Below are 24,847 nucleotides of genomic sequence, written 5' to 3' on the forward strand. Positions count from 1 at the left end.
TGTGTCTGTCTGAGCGTGTAAGTGGTCCTCTGCAATGTCTTGTGAGGTCCGTTAAAAAGGTAATTGCAGGTTGAAGAGGCTTCTGCCAATTAGAGCAGGCCTCTCAGGGAGCTGTTCTATAGAGGAAGCACACAGGGCCTCTGTGTAATTAGCAGGCTGATGGCAGTGATCTGACCCCTGACCCCGTCCCGCTGAGGGAAGGACCCCAGCAGCTGGTACTGGAACTTTGGCATTAACTGACAGAGCCCATTCTGGATGAGTAAATACAGAGAGACAGAAGGATCTGTAATTTTTTTCCTCCCTTGCAATTGTGTTGCTTTTAAAATATACCAAATCTGAATTCTTGACCAGCAAATTTTAAAAAGCTACTGTTTCAATGCTTTCTTTTAAATATTTGATTTACTTGTTTAACGGTGCCAATTTTTTATTTAATGTTTTCAATGTTGCTCTTTGAATATACACTGTTTACATTTTAATTTGTAATCTGTTTCTCCTCCCTTGTAATTTTGTTGCTTTTAAACATACCAAAACTGAATTCTTGAACAGCAAATTTAAAATAAACACACTTTATAATTAAGTTTGTTTACTTATGTCTAATATTGTCATTTTTTATGAAATGTTGCTATTTATTTGAATGTTTATTATTTATTATTTAATTAGAAAATAAATAAATAAATAAATACAAATAAATAATAAATTAAAATTTAAAATTAAATGTGCATCATCATGCGCGACGTAGGCGGAAGTACCGACCCATTGTTTACAAAGCGAACATGCAAAAAAAGTAAAATGCCCTTTACAAAAAAGGTAAAACAACAATGTTGGATGATTTTAAAGTTGGAGGAGAAAATGAGATGGAGATTTTAAACGAAGTACAAAGACGAAGAACTAACCGCGTGTGACTTTTCCAACAGGATTACGTAATGTGTGAAGATGTGCATCGCAGAGCTAGAGCAAGTCGAGCATTTGTGGTTAAAAAGTGGATAAATATTAATTTTTTTCAGAAAATAATAGGGTCTAGATAAGACCCTTATTCCTTGGCTGGGATCGTGTACAGAGTCCTTTGAAGCTGCACTGAAACGTTCAAAAGTTTGCATTTTGACGTTCAAATTGTTGGCCACCATTGAAGTCCACCATATAGACAAAAATCCTGAAATGTTTTCCTCAAAAAAAATGTATTTCTTTGTGACTGAAGAAAGAAAGACATGAACATCTTGGATGACATGGGGGTGAGAAAATTATTAAGGAATTTTTATTCTGAAAGTGAACATCCTTTAAAGGGATCATATGATGCGATTTCAAGTTTTCCTTTCTCTTTGGAGTGTTACAAGCTAGGGACAAGATACTGTTTCCTGAGAGGCTCCTGGAAGTCCAAGGAAACGTAATGTGTGAGATGAGGAGATGCACAAAAATAATAAATGAACACAAGGTGGCACTATAACCACATTTTGTCCAAAGCACCTCATTCATGTAAACTTGCTTCCAGCCAAATGGTGTTAGTTTTTTTCCCATTCAATCAAATGCTAACTATATATATACACACACGCACACAAACTGACACATACCATTACAAGTTTATTTTAAGACTTACATATTTATTCTATATTTATGCTGAAATAATGCTGATTATTTCCTACCTGTGAGAAATGACCCGTATATTATTCAATAAAACTTATTTATCCATGGATTTTCTATTTGTAGTTTTCATTCGTGCATTGTTTTTCTCTCTTCTCATGGCTCTATATAATAGCACATGAGTACGTATTCAGATCCTGGAGGTCAGGATTGAGCATCATTACAGACGTACCCGCTGTGCTTCATGTTGGGGGGTTTGTCCATGCGAACCGCCAGTTTGATTTTCAGATCCACGTCTTGGCTGTTCTTAGGCACTACCATCTTGTGCAACTCTGCCATTTTGGGCCCGTTTGTGGTGGGGTGAAGAACCACCTGGACAGAACGAGAGAAACTTTATTAAGACCGATACACCTGGACAGGCAGCTGCAGATAGGTGTGAAAGGGATGATGGGAGACGAGAGAAAAAGATGGTTAGACTGATGAACAGGGAGAGACGGCAGGAGAAAATTGATGGAGGAGGTGCAGTCTGTTTGGCGCGAGTCTCTAATGGGGAGTCTCCATCTGTTACTCTAGGAGCGTGAGCCCTAATGACTAGAGATTTCCTCGCCTGTAGCTCACTTTCCCCTCGCACACATACAAACATATGTGCACGCACTGTGTGCAGAACATCTGTTCCCACAACATCACCCAATAATTGAGCATGTTGTGCAGATCGAACACAGAGGTAGCTTGATGTAAACCTCAGCGGTGGACCTCACCCGGCCCAGCTCCTTGTCCTCCAAAGCCAGGACTCCGGTGCTTTCGGTGAAGAGTTTGACTTTGACCACGGGCAGGGGGTGTGTGGTGGTGAAATCTCCTTGTGTGCCCCACCTGTAGAAGAAGAAAACAAATCAGCCGTCACAATAGGAGACTTCATTTTGTATTCACCACTTCTCCAGACGATGAAGGGTCTGCTGAATATTTCCTGTCTTTGTTTGATCAAATTAGTATGTGGGATGGTAAAGTGTCTATTTGCTTTTGTAAAACTTTGATTTTGTTGTTATATGTATATATTTTTTTTACTTCAGTGTTTTGTTCATTTAATTTTTTTACACTAACAAGAAAGCTCAAATAAAACAGACCAAACATTTAGTTTGTTTGCATATGATAGATCTTGACATCAAGACATTAAAAAATTTTGACTCAAAAAGCAACACTAAAAAACTAAATTTAACTTAAAAAAAAAGAAATAAAAAGACAAGACATTAAATAAAAATGTACCTCTGAAAACAAGAAATGACTCCAAACACAAGACTTAAAACATAACTTGACTTAAAAAAACAAGAAATTAATCCAAAAAACAAGACTTAAAACATGACTTGACTTCAAAAACAAGAAATGACTCCAAACACAAGACTTCAAACAAGACTTGACTTCAAAAACAAGAAATGACTCCAAACACAAGAAATGACTCCAAACACAAGACTTAAAACTTGACTTAAAAAACAAGAAATGACTCCAAAGACAAGACTTAAAATATGACTTGACTTAAAAAAACAAGAAATTACTCCAAAGACAAGACTTAAAACACGACTTGACTTAAAAAAACAAGAAATGAATCCAAACACAAGACTTAAAACAAGACTTGACTTCAAAAACAAGAAATTACTCCAAACACAAGACTTCAAACAAGACTTGACTTCAAAAACAAGAAATTACTCCAAAGACAAGACTTAAAACATAACTTGACTTAAAAAAACAAGAAATGAATCCAAACACAAGACTTAAAACAAGACTTGACTTCTGACTCAAAAAACAAAAAAACAAACAAGAATTGACTCTAAAAGCAAAACTAAAAACAAGACTTGTAGAAACAATTTTACTCCAAAAGTAAGACTAAAAAAATTATTTTTACACCCCTCCACCCAAAAAAAAAGATGTAAAAACATAACTTGAGTCCAAAAGAAAGACTAAAAGCAAATCCTAAATGCAAAACAACACTCGACTCCAAAAACTAGACTCAAAAGTCAATTTTGGCTTACAAACCATGACTTCAAAAACAAGACTTAAAAACATAGCTTTACTCTAAAAACATGACTTAACTCCAAAAGAATGACATAAAAACAAATATTGACTCTAAAAGCAAGTCTGTCAGGAAAGCTGGCAGAGCGTGACTGAGAGTCATCTTTATGTATAGCATTCTTGCATATCAGTCTGTCAGTGCACATCTATGTGTGAGTTTCTGAGATAAGATCACTACAAAAAATACAGACATATTATATATCTATAGCTGAGTAAACACACAACAGCATAACCAAACTAACTCTTTCTCTCAAGCGGGCCAACAGTTGCTTGTGGCAAATTGTCTGTAGGAATCGACTCCCACATCTAATTCAGTTCTTCTGCTTTCTAAAGCAATAAACCCCCAGACAGTGTTTTGAATGTCATATGGCAAGCCAAGCATGTTTCCTCTGTAACATAAGCACTAAAACGAGGCTTGCAATGCAGAAGAACTGTGCAGTATGTACACTTGGTTGAGCTAACATATGAGATCTGTATATACTGATAAAGAAAGTACATGCTTCAGCAGAACAAATGCTGGAACCAATGACTCTCTTGTATCAAATAAAGCATTAAAATACTTAATCATGATTCAGCACACACTCGCACATCTTTTCACAGCTAGTCTAGACTGTCTACAACAAACACTGAGTCATACTGCTGAATCACTGTCTGGTTATACAGTCTATGGTGTCTAAGCCTCTGCGTGAATCCAGGCTGGATGAATATGCTAAGGAGGTGTGCAATATCTGAAGATCTGGTTGCATTCCCATTCAACTCAATGGGCTTTAGTCAGTCAATGGAGAAAGATGCTCTCTGCAGCCATAGTTACAGGATCAACCAGCAGGAGGGCTAATGCAAAAAATCTTGAGCTCTTAAGGTCGTGACACACCAAACTGACCATTAAAAACTAGAAGTGACGAAAGCCAACTGTGTTGTGCCTGGGCTAAAAAAGTCGCACTTGAACACACCGCAAAGACTACAGCAAAACAAAATGTTTTGCCTCTGCATAAGAGGAATAAAGGAATAGTTCACCCAAAAATTTTAATTCTGTATTAATTACTCACCCTCATGTCGTTTCAAACCCCTAAGACCTTCGTTCATCTTCTGAACACAAATTACAATATTGTTGATGAAATCCAAGAGCTTTCTGACCCTGCATAGACAGCAAAACAATTACTACATTCAAGGCCCAGGAAGGTAGTAAAGACACGTTAAAATAGTCCATGTGGTCGGCGCCGATAGCCTTGTGTGCAGCGTGCCATGGGTGTCCTGAGTTCGAATCCCAACTCGAGGACCTTTCCTGATCCTGCCCCCACCCCCTCTCTCTGACTTCCTGTCAACTCTAAACTGTCCTATCATCATAAAGTCAAAAATGTTCCCAAGATGAACAACGCTCTTACGGGTTTGGAACGACATGAGGGTGAGTAATTAATGACAGAATTTTCATTTTTGGGTGAACTATCCCTATAACTGTATATATCAGCAGGTGGCAATAGTCTATATTCGTTATTCAAAAAGAGAAACCGAAATCAGGACTGCGGAACTAAAAAACGTAAACAAAGCAGAATTTGCTTACCATTTTGAATATGTATTAGATGCTCGGGTAAGATGGCGTAAAATTAGAACAGTTTTCTCTGTGTGTCTGCTTGACATTGTAATTTTCTCGCTTTCAACATGCTTTTTTTTCTCGTGAACTGATTCGCTAAGCAGAACAGCCAATTAGAGTGATCTATCTCACTGACTGCCCGCTGCCGATTCAACATGCGAAATCAGCCAAAAAGCAGCTGCTACTAGTGCCGACATTGCGCAACACACCACAAAAAGTGGATTGACAGATGCTCAACAACGGACCAATGTTCGCTGATGACGGACTGTTGGCTTGTGTCAGCCTTTAGTTGTTACCGTTAACTTTCCCAGGGCATAAGTTACAACTTGGCCTTGCTGCGATGTGTACGGGCAATAAGTTACAACTTACACACTACTATATGTTTTCTTTTCAATGCACCTTTAAATTTAGTTGAAACATAACTCTACATACAAATAAATATTTATGGAAGCCTCAGATCAGGATTAACGTTTGGCATAAAATTGCAGATTGACTGAAATGCATCAATAAACTCATGTTTCACCTGATAAACTTCAATCCTTTAGACATATGATAATGCTGACATTTACACTTATTTACATTTTAAAAGAGAGAACATGCGAATAAATGACTTGCAGATCTTCAACACAAATCCAATCTAAACAGCAGACCTCTTGTGTGCATCACTCCATGTTGTCCATGCCAAATAAAATCAATCATAATAAATAAATGCCATTTCTTATGTTTTCCTTTTGTTGTTGTTATTGCTCCTTATTAATTTCAAATTGGCTTTCTTAATGTCACTTACATATAAAAAGACATATGTTACTTTATGATTAGCCAATTATCATATTTCAATGGAAACCATTATTTTTACCATTAGTAATGTGAGGAACTCTTGAATTTCAAGGCTGCTGTTGAATCATTAAAGGTATTGAAGGTATTTATGGAGAGGTTACAAGCTAAGTTACACTCTGCCTTAAGAACTAACAGTGCAACCAAATTAAGTACAGAGTTACAAACTAGCTAATAGTTACTAAGCCCCTAGTGCGGACTTTACTTCCAATTGAAGTAAGAAAAGCTTACTGTATGAACGGTTGGTCCAACTCAACACTAAATTTCAGCTACAGCTGTTACCAATGACACCGACAGACAAGATCCTTCAGTCTTCACTCTGACTGACATTGTCTAGAGCCCAAACCCGCCTTGGGGAGCTTCATCAATGGATGGATATTTTGGGAGGTCTGTTGATGTTACTGGTCTAAAACTGACCTCTCACCACCTAGAGGCTGTCTGAACCCCTGAAACAAGTAGGGAGGATTATTCATTAAGCAAACTGCTGCCTACTGGCAACAAAACAACAGATCTTTGCATCTAATAAAATCAGTACAATAATGCAAAACCTTATTCACATAGAAAAGGACTTTCTAAATTTAGTTGCATTTGTTTGCAACATACTCATGTTAACAGAACCAGACACTGACATTATTTGGGAATAATAATCATCCCTAAATGGTCTCAGGAGATTCGCAGGGGAGAGGTTAATCTAAGACTACTTCTGCAAGGAAAAACGTAAAAAAAAGAAAGAAATGCAAGTATAAACACCTTAAAGAAAATGGGTTTCATTATGCTTTCATTTGTAGGTAATGTTCACAAAGCCAATAAAATACTAATAATAAATGTCTAATGCCTTCTCTGTAACCACATTTCTAGGAAATGACACCACTGGCCAGATTAAAATGTAATTCTAATTTAATTCCAGTATAATAGAATCACATATGTCTGACATACATTCGATAGTAGGAACTTTCACTTGCAACACCCATTATATTAAAGAAGTGGTCATATACATTTTTTAAATAATAAATAGGCTAAATTATATTATTCCTCCATCATTTTAGTCAATTTTGCAATTTAGTTTTAAACGATTTAAAAATAATTGTACACAAATTTGAGAAATGTTTCAGTATGTTTTTCATGATAGACCCCTTTAACAAAAATGGTCACATGCATGAAACTTGGGATCTGTGAGATGTGGTTCCTCTGTGCTAATTAAGTCATACTGTGAGGTCAAATGTGAGCGTTATCGGATTGAACCACACGGCTCCAGCAGCTGACGGCACAATAAACACACTGAAATCATCTCACACGCCACTGATTCACCTTGATGAGATTACAAGTGACATTTCAATTTCCAGTGTCTGCAGGAGAAAAACGGGAATAATAAGAGGTCTTAGAAATGGAATATAAGAGGGAAAAACCCCACAACAATTGGCATCCTTAATATAAGTGCACAACACAAAGTTGCCAATATCATGCTAGGTTGTAGTTAAGAAATGTTTTACAGAGGTCATAACAGGAGGAAGCAAATTTTCCCTGATCTTTGAGTAATATCATCTATTTGTGTACAATGTAATCATACTGTAACTTTCACAAAAACAATCCAGTACAAAAAGACCATCCATTGGATCTATATCTTAATGACACAGTAACAAAAAAAACCCAGCCGGGTCAAAGAAAAGTTGTGCTAAAATGGTCATGAAAAGTAGTCAAATAAAATAAACAAACAGACAGACAGGCCATTACTTCCAGACTTTAAGTTCTTTGCATCTGTTAAACATATATTGCTAAATGGCTGGGCAAATGAGTGTGATCTGAGTCATCTTTCTATTCAACACTACACAACACTCTTAAAGGCCACCTGCCTTTCACAGAGAGCAAGAAAGCTCATCTAGGCTTGATGAATTCCTCCTCCTTGTCATATCGCCCCGATACTGGAACACTTGGAGGTAAGATTGATTCAGGAGCTCTCTGAGAAAAGAGATCCTGCATTTACCTGGTCAAAGTAGCAATCAGTTCAAGTCCGCAATCAAAGTGTACTAAAATAGTACGAAAGCTACTGATAGTAACTGCTATAAATATACAATAACTTCACAAATACTAAACAACAAATATGGAACCTAATAAATGAAAACCAATATGAAATCCTGAAATGTGAGGGAGATGTATTGAGTGTCTTTTAGGGCACAGGCAAAGTCACGCAGTCTGTGACGGACAGATCGTTAACGGCTTGTCTTTGGTAATACAGTACATCGGGCAGGACATCCAAACGCTCGCCTATCATTCATCGACCTCAAATATGGCTTATCCTCTGAAATGTGTAAGAATTAACAGCTTTACATGCTCACTCAATCTAATGTTAACCTAGAAAAATGTGTGCTGTTCAGGTGTCTGTGTTGAGTGTATAAGCATGCTCACTGCACGACAGATGGAGGCGCTGGAGTGCTCACTTGCTCTTAAAATAGGCTACTCTGTCATTTTTGTTCATACAGATAAGAGTAATACATAAGACTCTACATTTATTTGTGTGCACTCACAATAACAACAAAACAGCTTTCCCTGTCAAACTAATAAAAAAATCTAAATATCAGGTCGGGTCGGGAAATGTTGAGACTGTCGAGTTCCGACGCCCCTCCGCGCCACAGCAATGTAGCACACATTGATCGGCACATGCGCATCAGGCAGAGAGCCGCAGAAGTGAAGCCCTCCCTCCCTTATTTATTTGTGTGCACTCACAATAACAACAAAACATTGCGCTTTTGTAAAATAATGGACGCAAACAGGATGGGCTTTCTACCGTCTCTGTCTCTGTGAACTTGAGCGCAAAACTCCGTGTATATCTTTGCCTTACAGACATTAAAAATATGTCTATAAAGAGTGAAATGTCTACTTTCAAATGAACCAATTCAAATGGAAAACAAATATTCTCCGATTATGTAATTCGTATGAAACATGCGTATAGGCACATCACTGCTGCGGAGATGATGAGTCAGAGTCGCCGAGTTCATCTCTTGACTTAAGCCGAAAACAAAGAAAGCACTAGTTTATCAAATTATTAAAATGTTAATGCAGTCTCCTTACTGTTTTCCCTGGCACATTCATAATCATTACTTCTGCTGGTGCGCTGTGGCAGGCTTTATGCATGTGCTTGAGTGCTTATTAGGCTATTTAAGGCAATTAAAGGCTCATTATAATGATTTAAATGGTTTATTAATAAACGTGTGATTAGTCGACTAATGCTTAAAATGAACGACTACTAGTCGACCAGAAAAATCCTTAGTCGAGGGCAGCCCTAGTTGACTGGAATAACCAATCCACGCAATCCAGTTTCTTCTAGGCTGTGTATTATTCAGCTTCTAGTTAGTACATTGGCAAGGGAGGGAAATTCTAGAGCTGTCCAATGGTCAAAATTATTTGTTTGTTTCCTAGTAATTTCCAGAATGCACCTTAAACAGTAAACATCAACTATATCCACTAGCAGAAATGTTTTTCAGTCTTATTAGAGAATAAATTGTTGAAGAAAGTCATTATTTGTATTTTCTTTGAGTAAAAAAAAAAGTTATCCTCGTAGCTTCATAATATTACGGTTGAACCACTGATGTCACATGGACTATTTTAACGATGTCCTTACTACCTTTCTGGGACTTAAAAGTGTCAGTTGCGTTGCTGTCTATGCAGGGTCAAAAATATCTTAATTTGTGTTCTGAAGATGAACGAAGGTCTTACGGGTTTGGAACAACATGAGGGTGAGCAATTAATGACAGAATTTTCATTTTTGTGTGAACTATCCCTTTACTGTAAGTGTCTTGAGGACGAGTGCAAATGTAAATGTATGAGGACAAAGCCTAATTTTTCCAGTCTTAAAAAGGGATTTTATCTCTAGTTATCGCTCATCTCCAATGTGTAGTGAAGGGAAACAAATGTTGCAAACTTCATACAGAAATCACAAATTTAATTTTAACAGTTTTGATTAATGAAAACTTGCAAGACAGGCATATTTTGTAATGGCACTGAAATTTTTAACAGCTAAAACAAAGATTCATGTTGCAGGTATATTAGTTGTCAGTGTCCCAATCTTCAGTAGATCAAGGCTTTTGCTAGAGTCCAAATTAATGACATAAGGTGCATTATTTTTGGAAAGTTCTATGAATATTTGCAGTCAAAATCTAGTTATTTCAATAGGAATCAATGCAATCAGGAATTTGCTAATTTGCTGCTTGACCAACAGAAAGCTGCTTGGTTTAAAAGTATGAAGCTTTTCATTAATGCTAAAAAAAAATAGCATAACTAATAATATAAGCTAAAAAAAAAGTAGACAAACCAATAATAAATGTAAATATATGTATATAAAATACACACATACATACATTACATACATACATATGTACTGTATATACACACACACACACTCACACATATACAGTGGGTACGGAAAGTACTCAGACCCCCTTAAATTTTTCACTCTTTGTTATATTGCAGCCATTTGCTAAAATCATTTAAGTTAATTTTTTTTCCTCATTAATGCTACTAGCTCACTCAAAGTTTTCTTCTTTTTTTTATATAAATTAAGTGGTACTCATCATTTGTGATTTGAACAAACTTACGTAACAAAATTACGTAACTAGCCCCGCATCTTTTGTGCAACAGATGCAGTATGAATTGTACCTCATTGTGTGGCTTGTTATTAACTCTTTCCCTGCCATTGACAGAATTTTCCAGCTTTCAGTGCTTTCACTGGTGTTGAAGCTAGAATAAAACGCTTTTTTTATTGAGGTCATGAACTGAGAAACTAAAAACCCTTTAAGAGGTCATTGTACTATAAAAACATCAAAACTTTCTTGTTAGTCTAAAAACAGCTTATATTGAAGCAAATCTGCCAAAACGACAGCTTGTGGAATGCACCACTCTATTATGTAATAGTGAGGCTAAACACCACCTCCGCAGAAGATGATCAACGCTTGCTTCTACATCGCTGCCTGTTTAGCCCCGCCCAGAGATTCGCGCATGTAGTTTACGAGAGAGCTGAACGCGCAGGTCTACGCACAAACCAAAGGATATATAATAATGTAAAATGATTTTCTTAGAATAGGAGATATGCGGTCTCTCGCATCACATACATTATCAATAGTTAAGTATGTGATCTTGAAGATGATCCTTTTTTTTCTCTCATTTGGACTCGGTCTTGACTCAAAACAAAACCACATTTGCATGTCACGCCTGAAAACTCGTGGAAAACGCTAGGCGCGCCGCTTTCTCCATCTTTCCAAAGCCCTCTGTAGCCTGCGCGCTATGCTTGCGCTCCCATGGCGTCTGCCGTTGCTAAGCAACTATGACCTGCGCTCGAAGACGCAGAAGTTTCAGCAAAAGATAAATGGATTTGCAGCACTAAAAATCCCTTGCATGATCTTGAAGATGATCCTTTTTTTTCTCTCATTTGGACTCGGTCTTGACTTGGACTCGAAACTTTTGGACTTGGACTTGACTGGGACTCGAACCTCTCTGGACTCGGTCTTGACTCGGTCTCGACTAGTCCTGGTCTTGGACTTGTCTTGGACTCGACATAGCTGGACTTGACTACAGCTCTACTCTGAACACAACAAGACACCGTGTAGTGCCAAGTTGTAGAAAAAAAATTGTAGTCTTTGCATTGTCTTCCTTCTGTTCCCAACGTTAGGAAAGAGTGAATGAACTTTATTTTTAATGAGGTTGCAGACCGCGTCAGTTCTTTGTTCACTTAATTTTATCGCAGAATTCGTTTGCAAACAAGGCACAATTCGACACAGGATTTTCAAGAAAGTTTGAAGTTAAAAGATGATGCTGTGCTGACCAGTGTTCATTTTGTTGACAAATAATTTGTCAATTTTCGTCAACAACATTTTTTTCACCGACGACAACGAGACGATAACAAACTAAAACTCTTTTTGAATGACAAAAACTATGACTAAAATTTATTGACATTTTCGTCAACGAATAAAAACGAGACGAAAATGTTAGGGAGGGACGATTTGGGAAGAGATTCATTCAGAACAAATCTGCTGCGTGGTTCGGAGGTTAGATGCGTACATATGAACCGGCGGGACATAAGCTAAAATACACTTGCTGCACGTCTTCATTGTCATTGCAGTATGAGCATGTTATTTAGCAATGGGCACCGAAACGTGCACCGAATTCAGCACTCAACAAAACTCTGGCTTTTCAGCGATGACTCATCTGAATGCCTTTGATTGGCCATTGCATTAATAAACTCAATGGAATCGTATGTTATTGGTTGTAATGCTCACCGCTGTAAAAACAAAAAAAAAATTAGTTTTATTTGTTGGCCCTAATATGCAGTTAATTATTCATTTATTTATCACAAGTAATCATCATTGCAAAAAAAAAAAAAAGACATAAGCTAAAATACACTTGCTGCACGTCTCATAAAACGTTAAAAAATGTCAATATGTGGGAGTAAGAGAAGGGCGGACATATGGATAAATCTGACGACGCGAGAGAACTCAGTTCGGTCCGGTTTTCTGAGCGCAGACACTGAAGCATACACACACAGAAAGCGCGTCTCACAGCACACAAGTACTCTCTCGCGTCGCATGAACGAAGAATTACACACAAAATGATGTTGAATTGTCCGTTTTGACGAGTATTCATGTAAACACAGTTGATTACGTCTTAAAGGGGTCATATGATACTATTTTAAAGATCATTATTTTGTGTATTTGGTGAAACAGAATATGTTGACATGCTTTAATGTTCAAAAAACACATTATTTTTCTAATTCAGTACATTATTGTAGTTCCTCTATGCCCCGTCTCTCTCAAACGCGTCATTTTCTACAAAATTCCTCTCCTTCCGATAAGCACAATCTGCTCTGACTGGCCAGCTGACCCGGTGCATTGTGATTGACCGAACACCACAAGCACGCATCGGAAATGTAACGCCCCTTACCATAATCGCGAGCTTCAGCTTTCAACATAAATGTAAAGACAGTAAATAATGTCATTAGTTCTACCATCAGTTCAAGACATGAAAGGGGAACAGAGTCGCGTGACAGACACAGTGATGATGCTTGTATGTATTTGCAGTACACAAGCGCAACCAAGAAAGCTGACTCCACTGTGATGTGGCCCTGTCTTTCTCTCACGTGCACACACACATAGGGATACAGCGATTAACCGGTTTCGCGATTAACCACACTTTAAAACGGCACGGTTAATTAATCGTAAAGGTTCTGCTAAACCAAGTGTTTCTGTTACACGGAACGGAACTGTAGGAGCTTGCGCAAAACGAAAAAAGTTACACTAGCGGTGCACCAGCTTAAAATGACGTGCTTATCAGAGGCACGGAGGCTACTACATGCATTAGATGAACTGTGACAGAGGGACCAAACAGCAAAGCTTTATTTCCACCAGAGAAACGCTTGTCGATAGTGTGGGACCATTTTGGCTACACCAAGAATGACCAGGCTGTCATTTAAATATTGCTGTAAAAAACTGCTGCTAAAGAGCGAATACATAAGCGATAATGCACGGCTTGCTGTACACTGAACGATTTTAATGCACGACGTGAAGGCAAGAAAAACCTGACGCGAAGCTACAGCTCATTAGCTCCGCATTCTGCCCGCTTCAGATCAGAAAGAGATGAAAGAGTGCGGTAAGATCACATTTATTTGAATTAATAATATAACATTTAGCTACTTGAATTAATTATTCGAGAGAGAGAGAGAGAGAGAGAGAGGTGACAGTTGCCTGTGTGAATTAGCCTACCTGCGTCTGTGCGTCTCTCCAGTAAGATATTTAATCTATATTATTAATAAAAGTCACGGGGCAGCATTCTCAAGAAGTTTGTGTCCTCCTGAATGTTTGTACACGTGCGCAGCGTGATCTCCGATCTCACAAACTAAAATAAAAGACATAATTTTCTCAGGCCACATGTAAAATCATATGAATTATTATAAAGATTATTAAAATGAATACGTATGGATGACAGTTGATTACAATATTTCAGTTTATTTCCATCATTAGTAACGGTTTCCCCTGTGAGACAAATAAAGTTAATATTAGTCGTATATTAATAATAGGCTGCTTCATTAACTTTGTTATTTACTATCCCTGTTGTTGTATTATTCATAAGTAAAAACCAACAATATTTTTTTTCCACCATGTTTCCAAATTCTCTACCCCAGGTCCAAAAGAAATGTAAAGAATGTACAAACTGAAAACATAAAATACTTTTGCGATCTATTTCCATTTCCATTTGTTATTTTCAAAAGAGGAATACTGTCATGGATGTTTGCAGAGCAGAGATCACCTTTTTTTAATTCCAATGGGAGAGATGGACTTTTGTTTATTTTAATTTTTTGCTGTATTGTTGGTTACTGTGTTATTTCTGTTTCAAAAGCCAGCAATAAATAACACTTTAATATCTAAAGAGCGTTCATGTGATTTTATACATTAGTAATGTTGGGAAGTGAATAAATGCATAATAATCATCATAATCGTAAAACCGTGATTATTCCTCAGACAATAATCGTACCAACAAAATCTATAATCGTTGCATCCCTACACACACACGATGTGATACTCTACACGGTGCAAAACTCCGCATTTGAACAGTCAATAGCAAATACTTAAACTGTTAAGAAAACATACTTACAGCAGCTGATTCAGAATAAGCGCCAGATTGTCATAGCAAAGTCGGAATTTACCCATTTGTTTTAGAAATAGCCTTTGCACAGTCAGCCTTGTAGGCTACTCTCCTTAGTTCACAAAACTGTCATCCATAAAAAGCGTTGCACAAATTCGAACATCTGGGTTGTGCTGTTCTGTTGTAAATAAATCTTAACCAATGATTCCTAATTGCATCTACTTCCGGAAGGCCAAATAAAGTGCTTTTGCTTAGAAACACACAGCGTCTCCCTGACATGGCTGCATCAACACTACTGCGGTTCCTGAAACCACTCCTTTCTTTGCATGAACATTTGGGCGGCATTACGCAAATATTTCCACATCGTGACGTAGAAATGTGGGGGCGTGTTTGAATGAGGCATTTTAGCCCGGTCTGGATCAGCCTTCTCTTTTAGATAGAATAAATCCTTTTGTGGGAGACATTGAGCTTTGTAACTCAATAGATCTTATACATGGACAAATAGCTATATAACACACTAAAGAAAAGGAAAAATAGAAATCGCATCATATGACCCCTTTAAGTGTACATAAACAGTAGGGAGAATGTGTATCAGTACATTGTATCCATTGCATCTGTGCATTCTGTTTTAAAGGGACAGCAGCCTAATTTAGTTGCTATTGTCCGAGTCATTGATGTTAATCAAGCAACAACAGAAAGACAGAAAATCACTCACTGCTCTTGACTGAAAAACTTTTAATAGCCCTAAAGATTAATCTAAATTTATTTATAGAAATAAATATGTCTGCTTGAAAGAATGAAGAATATGGTAAACAAGTTGCTATAAAAGAATGCATAATTAGTCTGTATAACCATTGGTATTTCATTAAAAAGAAGACCATGTTCTTGTTCTTTATGAGAAGTGGTTTTATTTAAGTTTAACATAAAGGCATGTTGTGTGTCACCGCAGTTAAATCAGTGCCTATCATGATAAAACCTTAATATCAAACCTATATAATGAGTTGGAAATTTTGGAGAAATGCTTAATAAATGCATTACACTGTAACTAAACCCATTAGATTTTAGCCGACTAAATTTACTGTAGATTTAGTCGACTAAAACCGTATGATATTTAGTCAACTAAAACTAGACTAAAACTAAAATCAATTCAGATGACTAAAATATGACAAACTAAATGGCATTTTAGTCAAAAGACTATGACTAAAACGAATTCAAAATTTGCTGTCAAAATTAACACTGGTGCTGACTATATTGGATCCGTCAGTAATGTCACAACTCACAAGTGTGAGTAACTGTTTTTATAACGTGATTACTATTGCTTTGTCTGTTAAACAGATTTTTTAATGTGTACTGAGTATTTATGCGTTTTTAACCTAAATCACAGCAGCGTCCATCTGTGAATGATGTTGGCTGTCAAACATACACAACTGTTAGCCAATCATAGCAGTGGGTGTTTACTTCTGAATCTACAATCTGCCACGTCTATTCAAACAGTGTTCTGATGAGGGGTTAAAACAGGACAGAAAATAGCTTTTCAATTATGATGTTTTTTGATGTAAAAATCTTGATAACATTATAAGTGGACCTCAGAGAACAGTACAAAATAAAATAAAGCGGCCCCTTTAAAGCAGAAGCTCTGTTTTTTGTTTTGGCATTGCATGTTCAGATATTCATACAACAAAATATTCTGGGTGACATTAAACTTTTTTGAAAATGATCAAAAATGCTGGCGGTGGCTGGCAACTTTAAAAAAAACACTGGCGGGGAAAGAGCTAGGTGTGTCATGGTTTATTGAAGCCATCATACTTATGATATTTACCCGGGGGGCAATAAAAATGCCAAATAATCCCACTTATGCTACCGTCAAGTTCTTCTGGGAAGTTTGTACTTACAGGCTCAGAAGTTCTACTTATATCACAAAAAACTAATACTACCCAAAATGTAAAAAAACAAAACAAAACACAAGCTCACAAGTAAACAGTCAGCGATTAAATAAAAATAAGAAACAGGACAAACTATTATTCTATTGACTTCTTATTAAAGTTACAAAAGTGATTTAGTCAAGAGCAGTTAGAGATTGTGTTGTTTGTTTAACAAAATGACAGACAGCAGGAATATTAGGCTACGTTTACACGACAATGGTGTAGTCAAAAACGGAAAAGTTTTTCCCATGCGTTTTTAAAACGTTTCACGTATACACAAAACGATTCGCGTTTTCACATATCCACGAAAACAGCCAAAAATGCTGAATTACGTATGCCAGGCCAGTAGTTGGCGCAGTCACCTTGTTAGTAAACAGTACCTGTTGCCGTGTGTATATGACGCGTCTCCGCTGTTGGTTGTAATATTGGTGAAGTAAATCCACACTTTGCTGAAGAAGCATTAGCAAACTCTTGAGCAGCAACAACAGCACCATATACTCCCTCATTGTTGTGTATGTTTGTTCGTGCTTGCCTTTAAAATCAACACGTACTGCACATGTCTACATACCTAACACGTACTACGCACGCGCATGACGTCACCGATTTCAAAGATTCCCGTATTGGGTGTTTACACGGAAACGATAACAGTGCTGTTTTCAAAAACTTGCACTCTGAAACCAGTTTTCAAAAATATGCGTTTCCAGTCCCCAAAATGCCGTTGTTGTGTAAACGAACAGTCAAAACGCATAAAAAGTTTCCTGTTTTTGGCTGAAAACTTTGTCGTGTAAACGTCCCCTTAGACTGCTGTCACTTTAAGAGCTGCCCAGATCCAAAATACTGTTACACATGTGTTTTCTTTCTCAGCCGTTTGCTTTCACTTAAGACCGAAATTACTGTGTTTATGAGGATACTTGCACAGATGGGCATTTTGACATACAAGTGTGTGTAACCGTTCAAGGCCTATAAAATGGCCTCTCTGACAGCGCTCAGAAACAGAGTCTAGGGAAATGAGTTCTCTTTCGCTGCTGATTGCGTTTCAACAGATTAAAATCACTTGTATTTAAAGTGCAATGCTTAATGTACTTGGAGTGTGCACCAAGTGTTAGGAAAATAAAAGTACTGGAATGGGACTCGGTATCGACAGATACTCAATATTCAATGACTCGAATCAGATTGGGCACAAAAAACCTGATCGGAACATCCCTAAAATAAAACATATCATCTAAAAAGTGTAATCTTCTGTTTAATCAATCTGTTGTGTAACACAACATTCTATTTGAACAGTTCTGATGCTCTAAATAGCAGAAGAACATAGGCCGGCTAATGTCTGCCATGCTTTACTGAGCAGATCTACTGCTCCCATCACATCAACCTTCATTATCGACTCATTCTATTAACATATGCAAATCCACAAACGCCTCAAAATCTCACAGAAGGAGCGTGTGAGAGAAAACAGAGCAGATGAAGGCCTCTTGTCAGTCCGGCGCTGGTCTGGTCATATGTGGGAGGTCTTAATGATGCAGTTAGCCACGTCTAGGCAGATGGAAAGAGGCCAATCGGTGTGTTAAAGGACATGCACCTCTGAAACACGCAGGAAGTAATGAGAGCATCACAGGGATGAAAACCGCTGGTAAACTCCACTAATAATAGACCCAATGACCCCAGCAACAACAGCAGGTCAGAAGGTCAGGGTGGGATGTGATCAAAATGATCATGCTTGCGGTTTTCTTTTAAGCTGGAAATTGTGAATAACATCTCTCCTTCACAGCACTGGTCTTCAAACCTGTTCGGTTTGAAGAATATTTTTCATTTCATGAGCAATATGTGCATAAACGGAAAATTAAAAGAACATAGGGAAGCGAATGAAACAAGCATTACGATACCGGCCACTAATTAAGAATTAACGGTGCCATCTATTTCAGTTTCTGACAGGTAATTAAGGCTTGTGCAAAAGTAGATAAATCAACAACATTCATAGCTTATTTATAACTAATTAGCATCTAATAACTCTTGTGTTTGCTGTCAGCGTGCTATTTAGACTGTGAGCTATACGTCTGAATGCATGCCGCAAGAACTGTGACATTTAATTAAGATAAGGTTGGGCCTTGTAGTCAAGATCAGGGCCAATCAGATTGTGCTTCAGCTTCACTTGTTGCACTCGTGAATTACAAAAAGTTCTGCTGAAACGAGCCATCTGTTATTCTCAGAGAACACCACAAGATACATATAATATCCTAATCATTTGCAAGGTGTGCTAATGTAATTAATTTTCTTAATGATTTGCTCTTAATGGATGGGCAGGAATATTCATTTGAGCTACTATAAACCTTACAGAATACTTACAGAAGACAATCTGTGGGGTTCAAAATTGTTTTTTTCAGATATTTAAAAAAATGTATTTTGTAAAAATAGCTAAATTAAAATTCAAAAATTGTTGTGTGCATTTATATTCAAAATGCATGATATTAAATATTATACAAAATATAGTGTAATTAAAATAATTATGATTATAATTATTTACATCAACAACAAAAACAACATAATAATATATATAAATAATATAATAATTATTATTTAATAATAATAATTTTGGATTGGATAAACTATTTATATAATATAATAATGATTATGATGTTATTATTGTTATTATTAAACATTTGTAATGCAACATTTAAAATATATGACATTAATAATACAAAAGTACAATGCAATACATTTATTATGATAATAATAATAATTTTGGATTAGATAATATAATAATAATAAAATAAAAAAAAGATTATTTTTGTAATTTTATCATTTTTACTTTTTGTAATTACATTTTTAATTGACAATTTTTTTTATCAATTTAATTTAAAACCTATGCCAAGATAGGATTAGTGATATATAAATATAATATAATATATGTTTTACTTATAGTAACTTATTCAGCCTTGTAAGCCCTTGTTAGTGCTGACAAATGTAAGTTTTTCTGGTTTTTATACAGCAAGCTTTGGAAATCTATTATGATTGGCAGTTGGAAAGTTTGAGATGTCATGAATTGCTGGTTTTGACAGTCAGAATGACCACGTCAGCTATTTCCCAGCACAATGACTCAAACAGTGGCTGAATAAAGAATAATAAAACAACCAAAACACGGACAGCAGTGTGGACATGCCACTGAAATATGCCAGCGCTACAGCACAGTGGGTTTGTGCTCATAATGCATTAAAATGGCTTGATTGTGGCTTTCTTTGAGGAGAACATGGTCAAGCACCTCCCCAGAGCCGCACACATATGCACACCAGATTCTTTTCTGTTGCCGTGTTACCATCTTGTTCGCTTTACTTTAGCTGCTCTATTTTGGTTAGTTTGGCAACAATTTCTATGACAACAAGCCTTAGGAGCGCCCTAATGAGAGACGTCAGCAGCCTGGAGGAAAGCACGCCACTGTCACGCTCTAATCTTCCCTCAGCTTTCTTTACCCTCCTCATCTAAATTAGCAAACCAATTAAAAGGCAGCCACCTCCAGTCACCAGCTTTATTCTGGAACCGAAAATAATAATAAAACAAAGTATGGTTGTCTTTCTATACTAAGCTCAGGTGCTTTATTGAATATTCACAGTAAATGAATGATGATTTAGCTGGCCATACAAGATTAAAGAACATTGGAATGATTTTAATTCGCTTTTTATTTGGTCTTTAATACTTGCTTCGTAACAGGATCTCTCATTTAAGCTTTAACAGCAATTGAACAATCAACAAAAGCCAAGTTCTGTGAATCAACTCAAACAGACTCGGACTCTTCACATTATACGGTTATTGACCATAACCATAATGAGAAAATGCAATACTGATATCATGTTAATACTACAAACGTGATAATTAATAACCAAACCAGTTCTACAGAGGATATTATGGTTATCATAAATTATTTTTGCCACGATAATTGCCTAGTAAAAATCTGATATCATGGCAGCCCTAGTTTGATTCAATGATTCATCTGAATCATCAGTCATATTGAGACATAAGAATGATAATAATTGGATAAAATGTTTTAAAATAAAATTTAAATTTAATAAAATTAAAAATATTTTGTTTCATTTATATAGTCAAATTTGTAAAATATGGAAAACAATGCCTAGTTTAATGTCAAATGGACAGAGTTGTTGAATTTGATTCATTTCTGTGAACTGTTTGTGAATCAGTTCACACTGTAATGAATCGATTTAAACTCAATTCATAGTTTAATCTGGATCACTCAAAATTGTTAAAATAATGAGTCGCCATGTGTCATTTTGATTCATTTCTGTGAATCAGTTTCATTTGTAATGATTAGTTTCAAAACACTGTTAGATTAATTTGTCATCATTCAAAACTGAGAAAGAGGAGTCTCGTTTTACATATTAAAATGTTTCAGTAAAAATTCAGTAAAAAAAAAAAAAAAAGTCTTTACATATGTATTAAATAATGTATATTGCAATGCTTCATACATTTTTATAAATAACAGTAACCAAATTTAAAATGCATTATATTTGTAGATTTTTTTTAATTGGTAGTTTGTCATGTGTTTTAATGCATTTTCTGTAACAATTAATACAGTAGTTAAGTATTATAATGAATATTAAAATGAATGAACTGAGGTTGCAATTATTGTGATCTTACAATCATTATAAGGTGTATTACAAAGCATAATTAATGCATTAAAATACGTCAAGCATTCAAGTGTTACCAGATCTTATTCAATACTTTGTATTTACAATATATATATATTGATGGATATAAATTAAAATGATTAAATATAATTTAAATATCAACTATGCAAAAAAATGCCTCGCTTCTCCCACAAAATAAAAATAAATAAATAAATAGATAAAGAGTAAAGAAATAAACATAAAAAAATGTAATTAAAATTAAAAGAAAAAAGAAAATTAAGGAAGCAAAACCCTTTGTAACTCAATCCTTTTTAGCTGTAAGCCAGTAAGTGTCACTGGGACGCGCCGCCTCTGTTTTTGATGGTTTGCCCTGACCCTGTCAGACAGATATGAGTATCGCTGCACCATCAGAGGTGGTAATTCATTACTGCTTCACAGTGGCTCACCTGCGCAGCGCGTCCTCCGGCCCCGGCGCGGCGCGCTAACGAGAGATGACAGGGTGGCGAGAGCGCGAGGCGAGGCTGAATGTGTTCGTTAGGAAGAGGATGACAGGTGCTGAAAGGAGAACAGCGACTGGCCTCTCTGATCAGAAGGGCACAGCTGGATTTCTCAGGGTGTCCACCTGAGACACGACCCACCTGCCTGTCCGCCCCAACCAGATGTTCCACACCTCACAGGTGCTTGATTCATTATTCAACTGATTGATTTAATGGGGTCATTTCATCTATGGTTGACCATGAGATGATATGATTTAAAAGATAAGTTGCTCATGAATTTCTGCAACCTGGAACATTCTTTTAAGGGTTAATGAATACATTCGTGCATCTAAAAAATGCATTCTATAAACTACTATTGTGTCTTTCATGATTTCCCTCTCATTCCCTTCAGTTTGTATCTACAGTATCCAGTCAATCTCATTTTATCCGGTTCTTTTCTTTGTGTTATTGCTCTTCGTTGTTTCTTGGATCTTGTGTGTCTTCATCCTCCTCAGTCTGTCACTTCTCTGTCGCTGCCTCCTAGTCCTGTTATAGATCTTCCTCTTCCTCTGTGTGACACCCTCCACTTACTGACATTTCAATTGTCATGCTTACCGTCTCTTTCGGTTTCCCTCATTCTCTTCCCTCAGCATTCACTCCGCAAAGGAATATGACACCGGGTGGAGCAGCTATCAGAGAAAAATACTTCTCATTTAAAGCAAGATGGATCTAGCCAGGTAAAGCAAAATGACTAAAGTATTTGGCAGGGAAAATAACGTGTGATTTCTCCAGGGAATGTAGCTTTAAATACAGGTATGTCAACATAAAATGCTGATATACGAGTAGTTATGTAAAGGAAATACTTTTGAAAAGCTGACGTCACAGGGCTCCAGTCAAAAAAAATAAATCAACTAAGGAGCCATTGGGTCCTATAAGAAACAAAATTAAGCCTATTTATTTTTTAACACTTTTAACATTTCAATCATACTGTCATGTGTTTATGTCTCATCTTTTCTTGTCTTTATCAGCATTTTAATCCATTTTGTAGATGTCCTAGGAAGTGGGAACCAAATGTCTTTTCCAACTTGAGAACTATATACAGTCACAAAGAATTGTTTATTACACAGAATCTGTACCAATATCATGGACCATAACCGTCAGCATCACTTGGCCACTGAGTGTAGTTTGGGCTCCTCCTCGATGCATCCTATAAATGCTGTTATATGTCTTTCACACATCCAGTCTGTTTTTTTTCATTAGCAATATGCAGTTTTATAGGAGGTGTTGAATTTGACAGTATCTTTAGCTCCTTGCATTGTTTCTTATGTAGACAACAGGTTAAGTAAAAATATGAATATGTAATACAGCGCATAAATTTAGCAAAATGCTCCACTTTATAGTTATTTTTTCTAGCTGACTTATGAGCTTATAAGTTTATTCTAGGGTAAATGTGCTGTTACGTGGCATTGTTTTCAAGTTTTATATGGCTTCCGCATACATTTTGTTTATTTTGTACTACAGTAGTAAAGAGAAATATACGATGAGTTCATGTGCGGCTTGGACTGAGGCGCTAAAGTGATTGCTTATGTCGCATCAAGGAATGCCAAAACCATATTTATTGTTTGAATTTCGTTATGAATTTGGCAGAATTTTAAAGCTGATACTTTGTTTATTAGAAGGTAACAAAGCACAAAGCTTATAACGATTATTGGACGGCAAGTGTGCTACAAATAATATGAAGTTCAAGCATTGACAGAACACAGCATATAGATTATAGAGCTTGAGAACAAGAGGCCATATTAGCATCGATTATACACGAGAATGGTTAATGATATTGTTAATGTCCACACACCTGACAGCTTTACCTGTTGTAGTTTGTTCAAGTTGTGCATGACATAGACACTGCTTTTCTGCACTTTTACCTTGCATGTCTCTGTCATTTTCCATCTCTCTCGCGCTGCACAACTGGAGCTGCTTTTAGCAGGTGTGTCGTCAGCGCTGGCGTTCGGCAGACATGAGGACTGTTTGAAAGTCTTCTTTTCCACTAAAACTTTGATGCGCATCGTATCAGTTTATTATGTCAACATAACAAAAGATGTGATCGCAAACTAATCAGGAAAAAAGGCATTACATGCAAATAACATGTACATTTCTATAGTCGCCAGTAGTGACCTCAGCAAAAATCTCACTTGCAAATTAAGGCCACGTTCTCACAGCAGCAGAATACGGTTGTCAGTCCTGTATTTGAGTCCTTAATGCGGTTATGTTCACACACAGTTCGGTTATTTACGGGCATGAAAATCGCATTCTGTAACCGAACTCACACCTGTACATTTTTAGGATTCACAACCGCATTCTCAGAAAACATGCGCTGTGGAACCGGACTGGACAACTAGTGTCTGTCACGTCATACAGTGCGAGAGAGCTGCTCTGCTGCACAAATGTGTCTAACATGTGTTACGTGTTTTCATGTGTGATTTCGGTAACTTACAGCAGTGGAGAAATGAGCGGTATGTCATCTGAAAGTTTTAGATCCCGTTAGTTTTCCACCGGAGAACTGTCTGTTCTTTTTCCCCGTCTGTTTTGTGTTCTGCGCGCTACTTAAATGCTCCGCTCTCCACCCAAATGTAAAAGCCGCTGTCGGTTAATGAAGATTTGACGGAAAAACTCGCGGCTCGATTGGACTCTTGTCGTGTCAGAAAGTGCTAAGACTTTCAGTTTTATGGACGTCGCCATCTTTGATTTTACTTTGGTCACTGTCGCTATGGTTACTAGTAAGGAATACGGGCTTGACTCTCGTTGCACGTTCATACAGTATTCTAAACACAACTGTAAGCTGCTGTGTGAACGGGACATTTCGAGACTCACACCTGTAAAGGAAGTGCAGTTGTCAATCCCAAAAACTGACAGTGCAAACGTAGCCTAAGTTTTTTGGTCACCAATGCGACTGTTTTAATCATAGTCTGGAGCCCTGCGTCATGCGGTGTGATACCTGTATGCTATACTTTATATAAAACTATTTTAAACAGAATTTTGCTGTTTATATATATATATATATATATATATATATATACTATAATGCTTGATATATATTTGTAATATATTTGTTTATATATATAGGCTATAATGCTT

At 36.7% G+C, this 24,847-nt stretch overlaps 1 protein-coding gene across 1 annotated transcript in view; it reads right to left on the reverse strand.

Annotated features, from left to right (window-relative positions):
- Positions 1-24,847, reverse strand: part of cadps2 (Ca++-dependent secretion activator 2) — a 159,301-nt gene that overhangs the window by 65,278 nt on the left and 69,176 nt on the right. Inside the window, exons 5-6 of the mRNA XM_016290322.1 lie at positions 2,334-2,445; positions 1,808-1,947 (exon numbers count right to left, since the gene is read on the reverse strand). Coding sequence (XP_016145808.1) covers positions 1,808-1,947; positions 2,334-2,445 — 252 coding nt within the window. The remainder of the gene's footprint in view (positions 1-1,807; positions 1,948-2,333; positions 2,446-24,847) is intronic.

This window comes from Sinocyclocheilus grahami, unplaced genomic scaffold (assembly GCF_001515645.1).
Source record: "Sinocyclocheilus grahami isolate Dianchi unplaced genomic scaffold, SAMN03320097.WGS_v1.1 scaffold257.1, whole genome shotgun sequence".
Classification (NCBI taxonomy): Eukaryota; Metazoa; Chordata; class Actinopteri; order Cypriniformes; family Cyprinidae; genus Sinocyclocheilus; species Sinocyclocheilus grahami.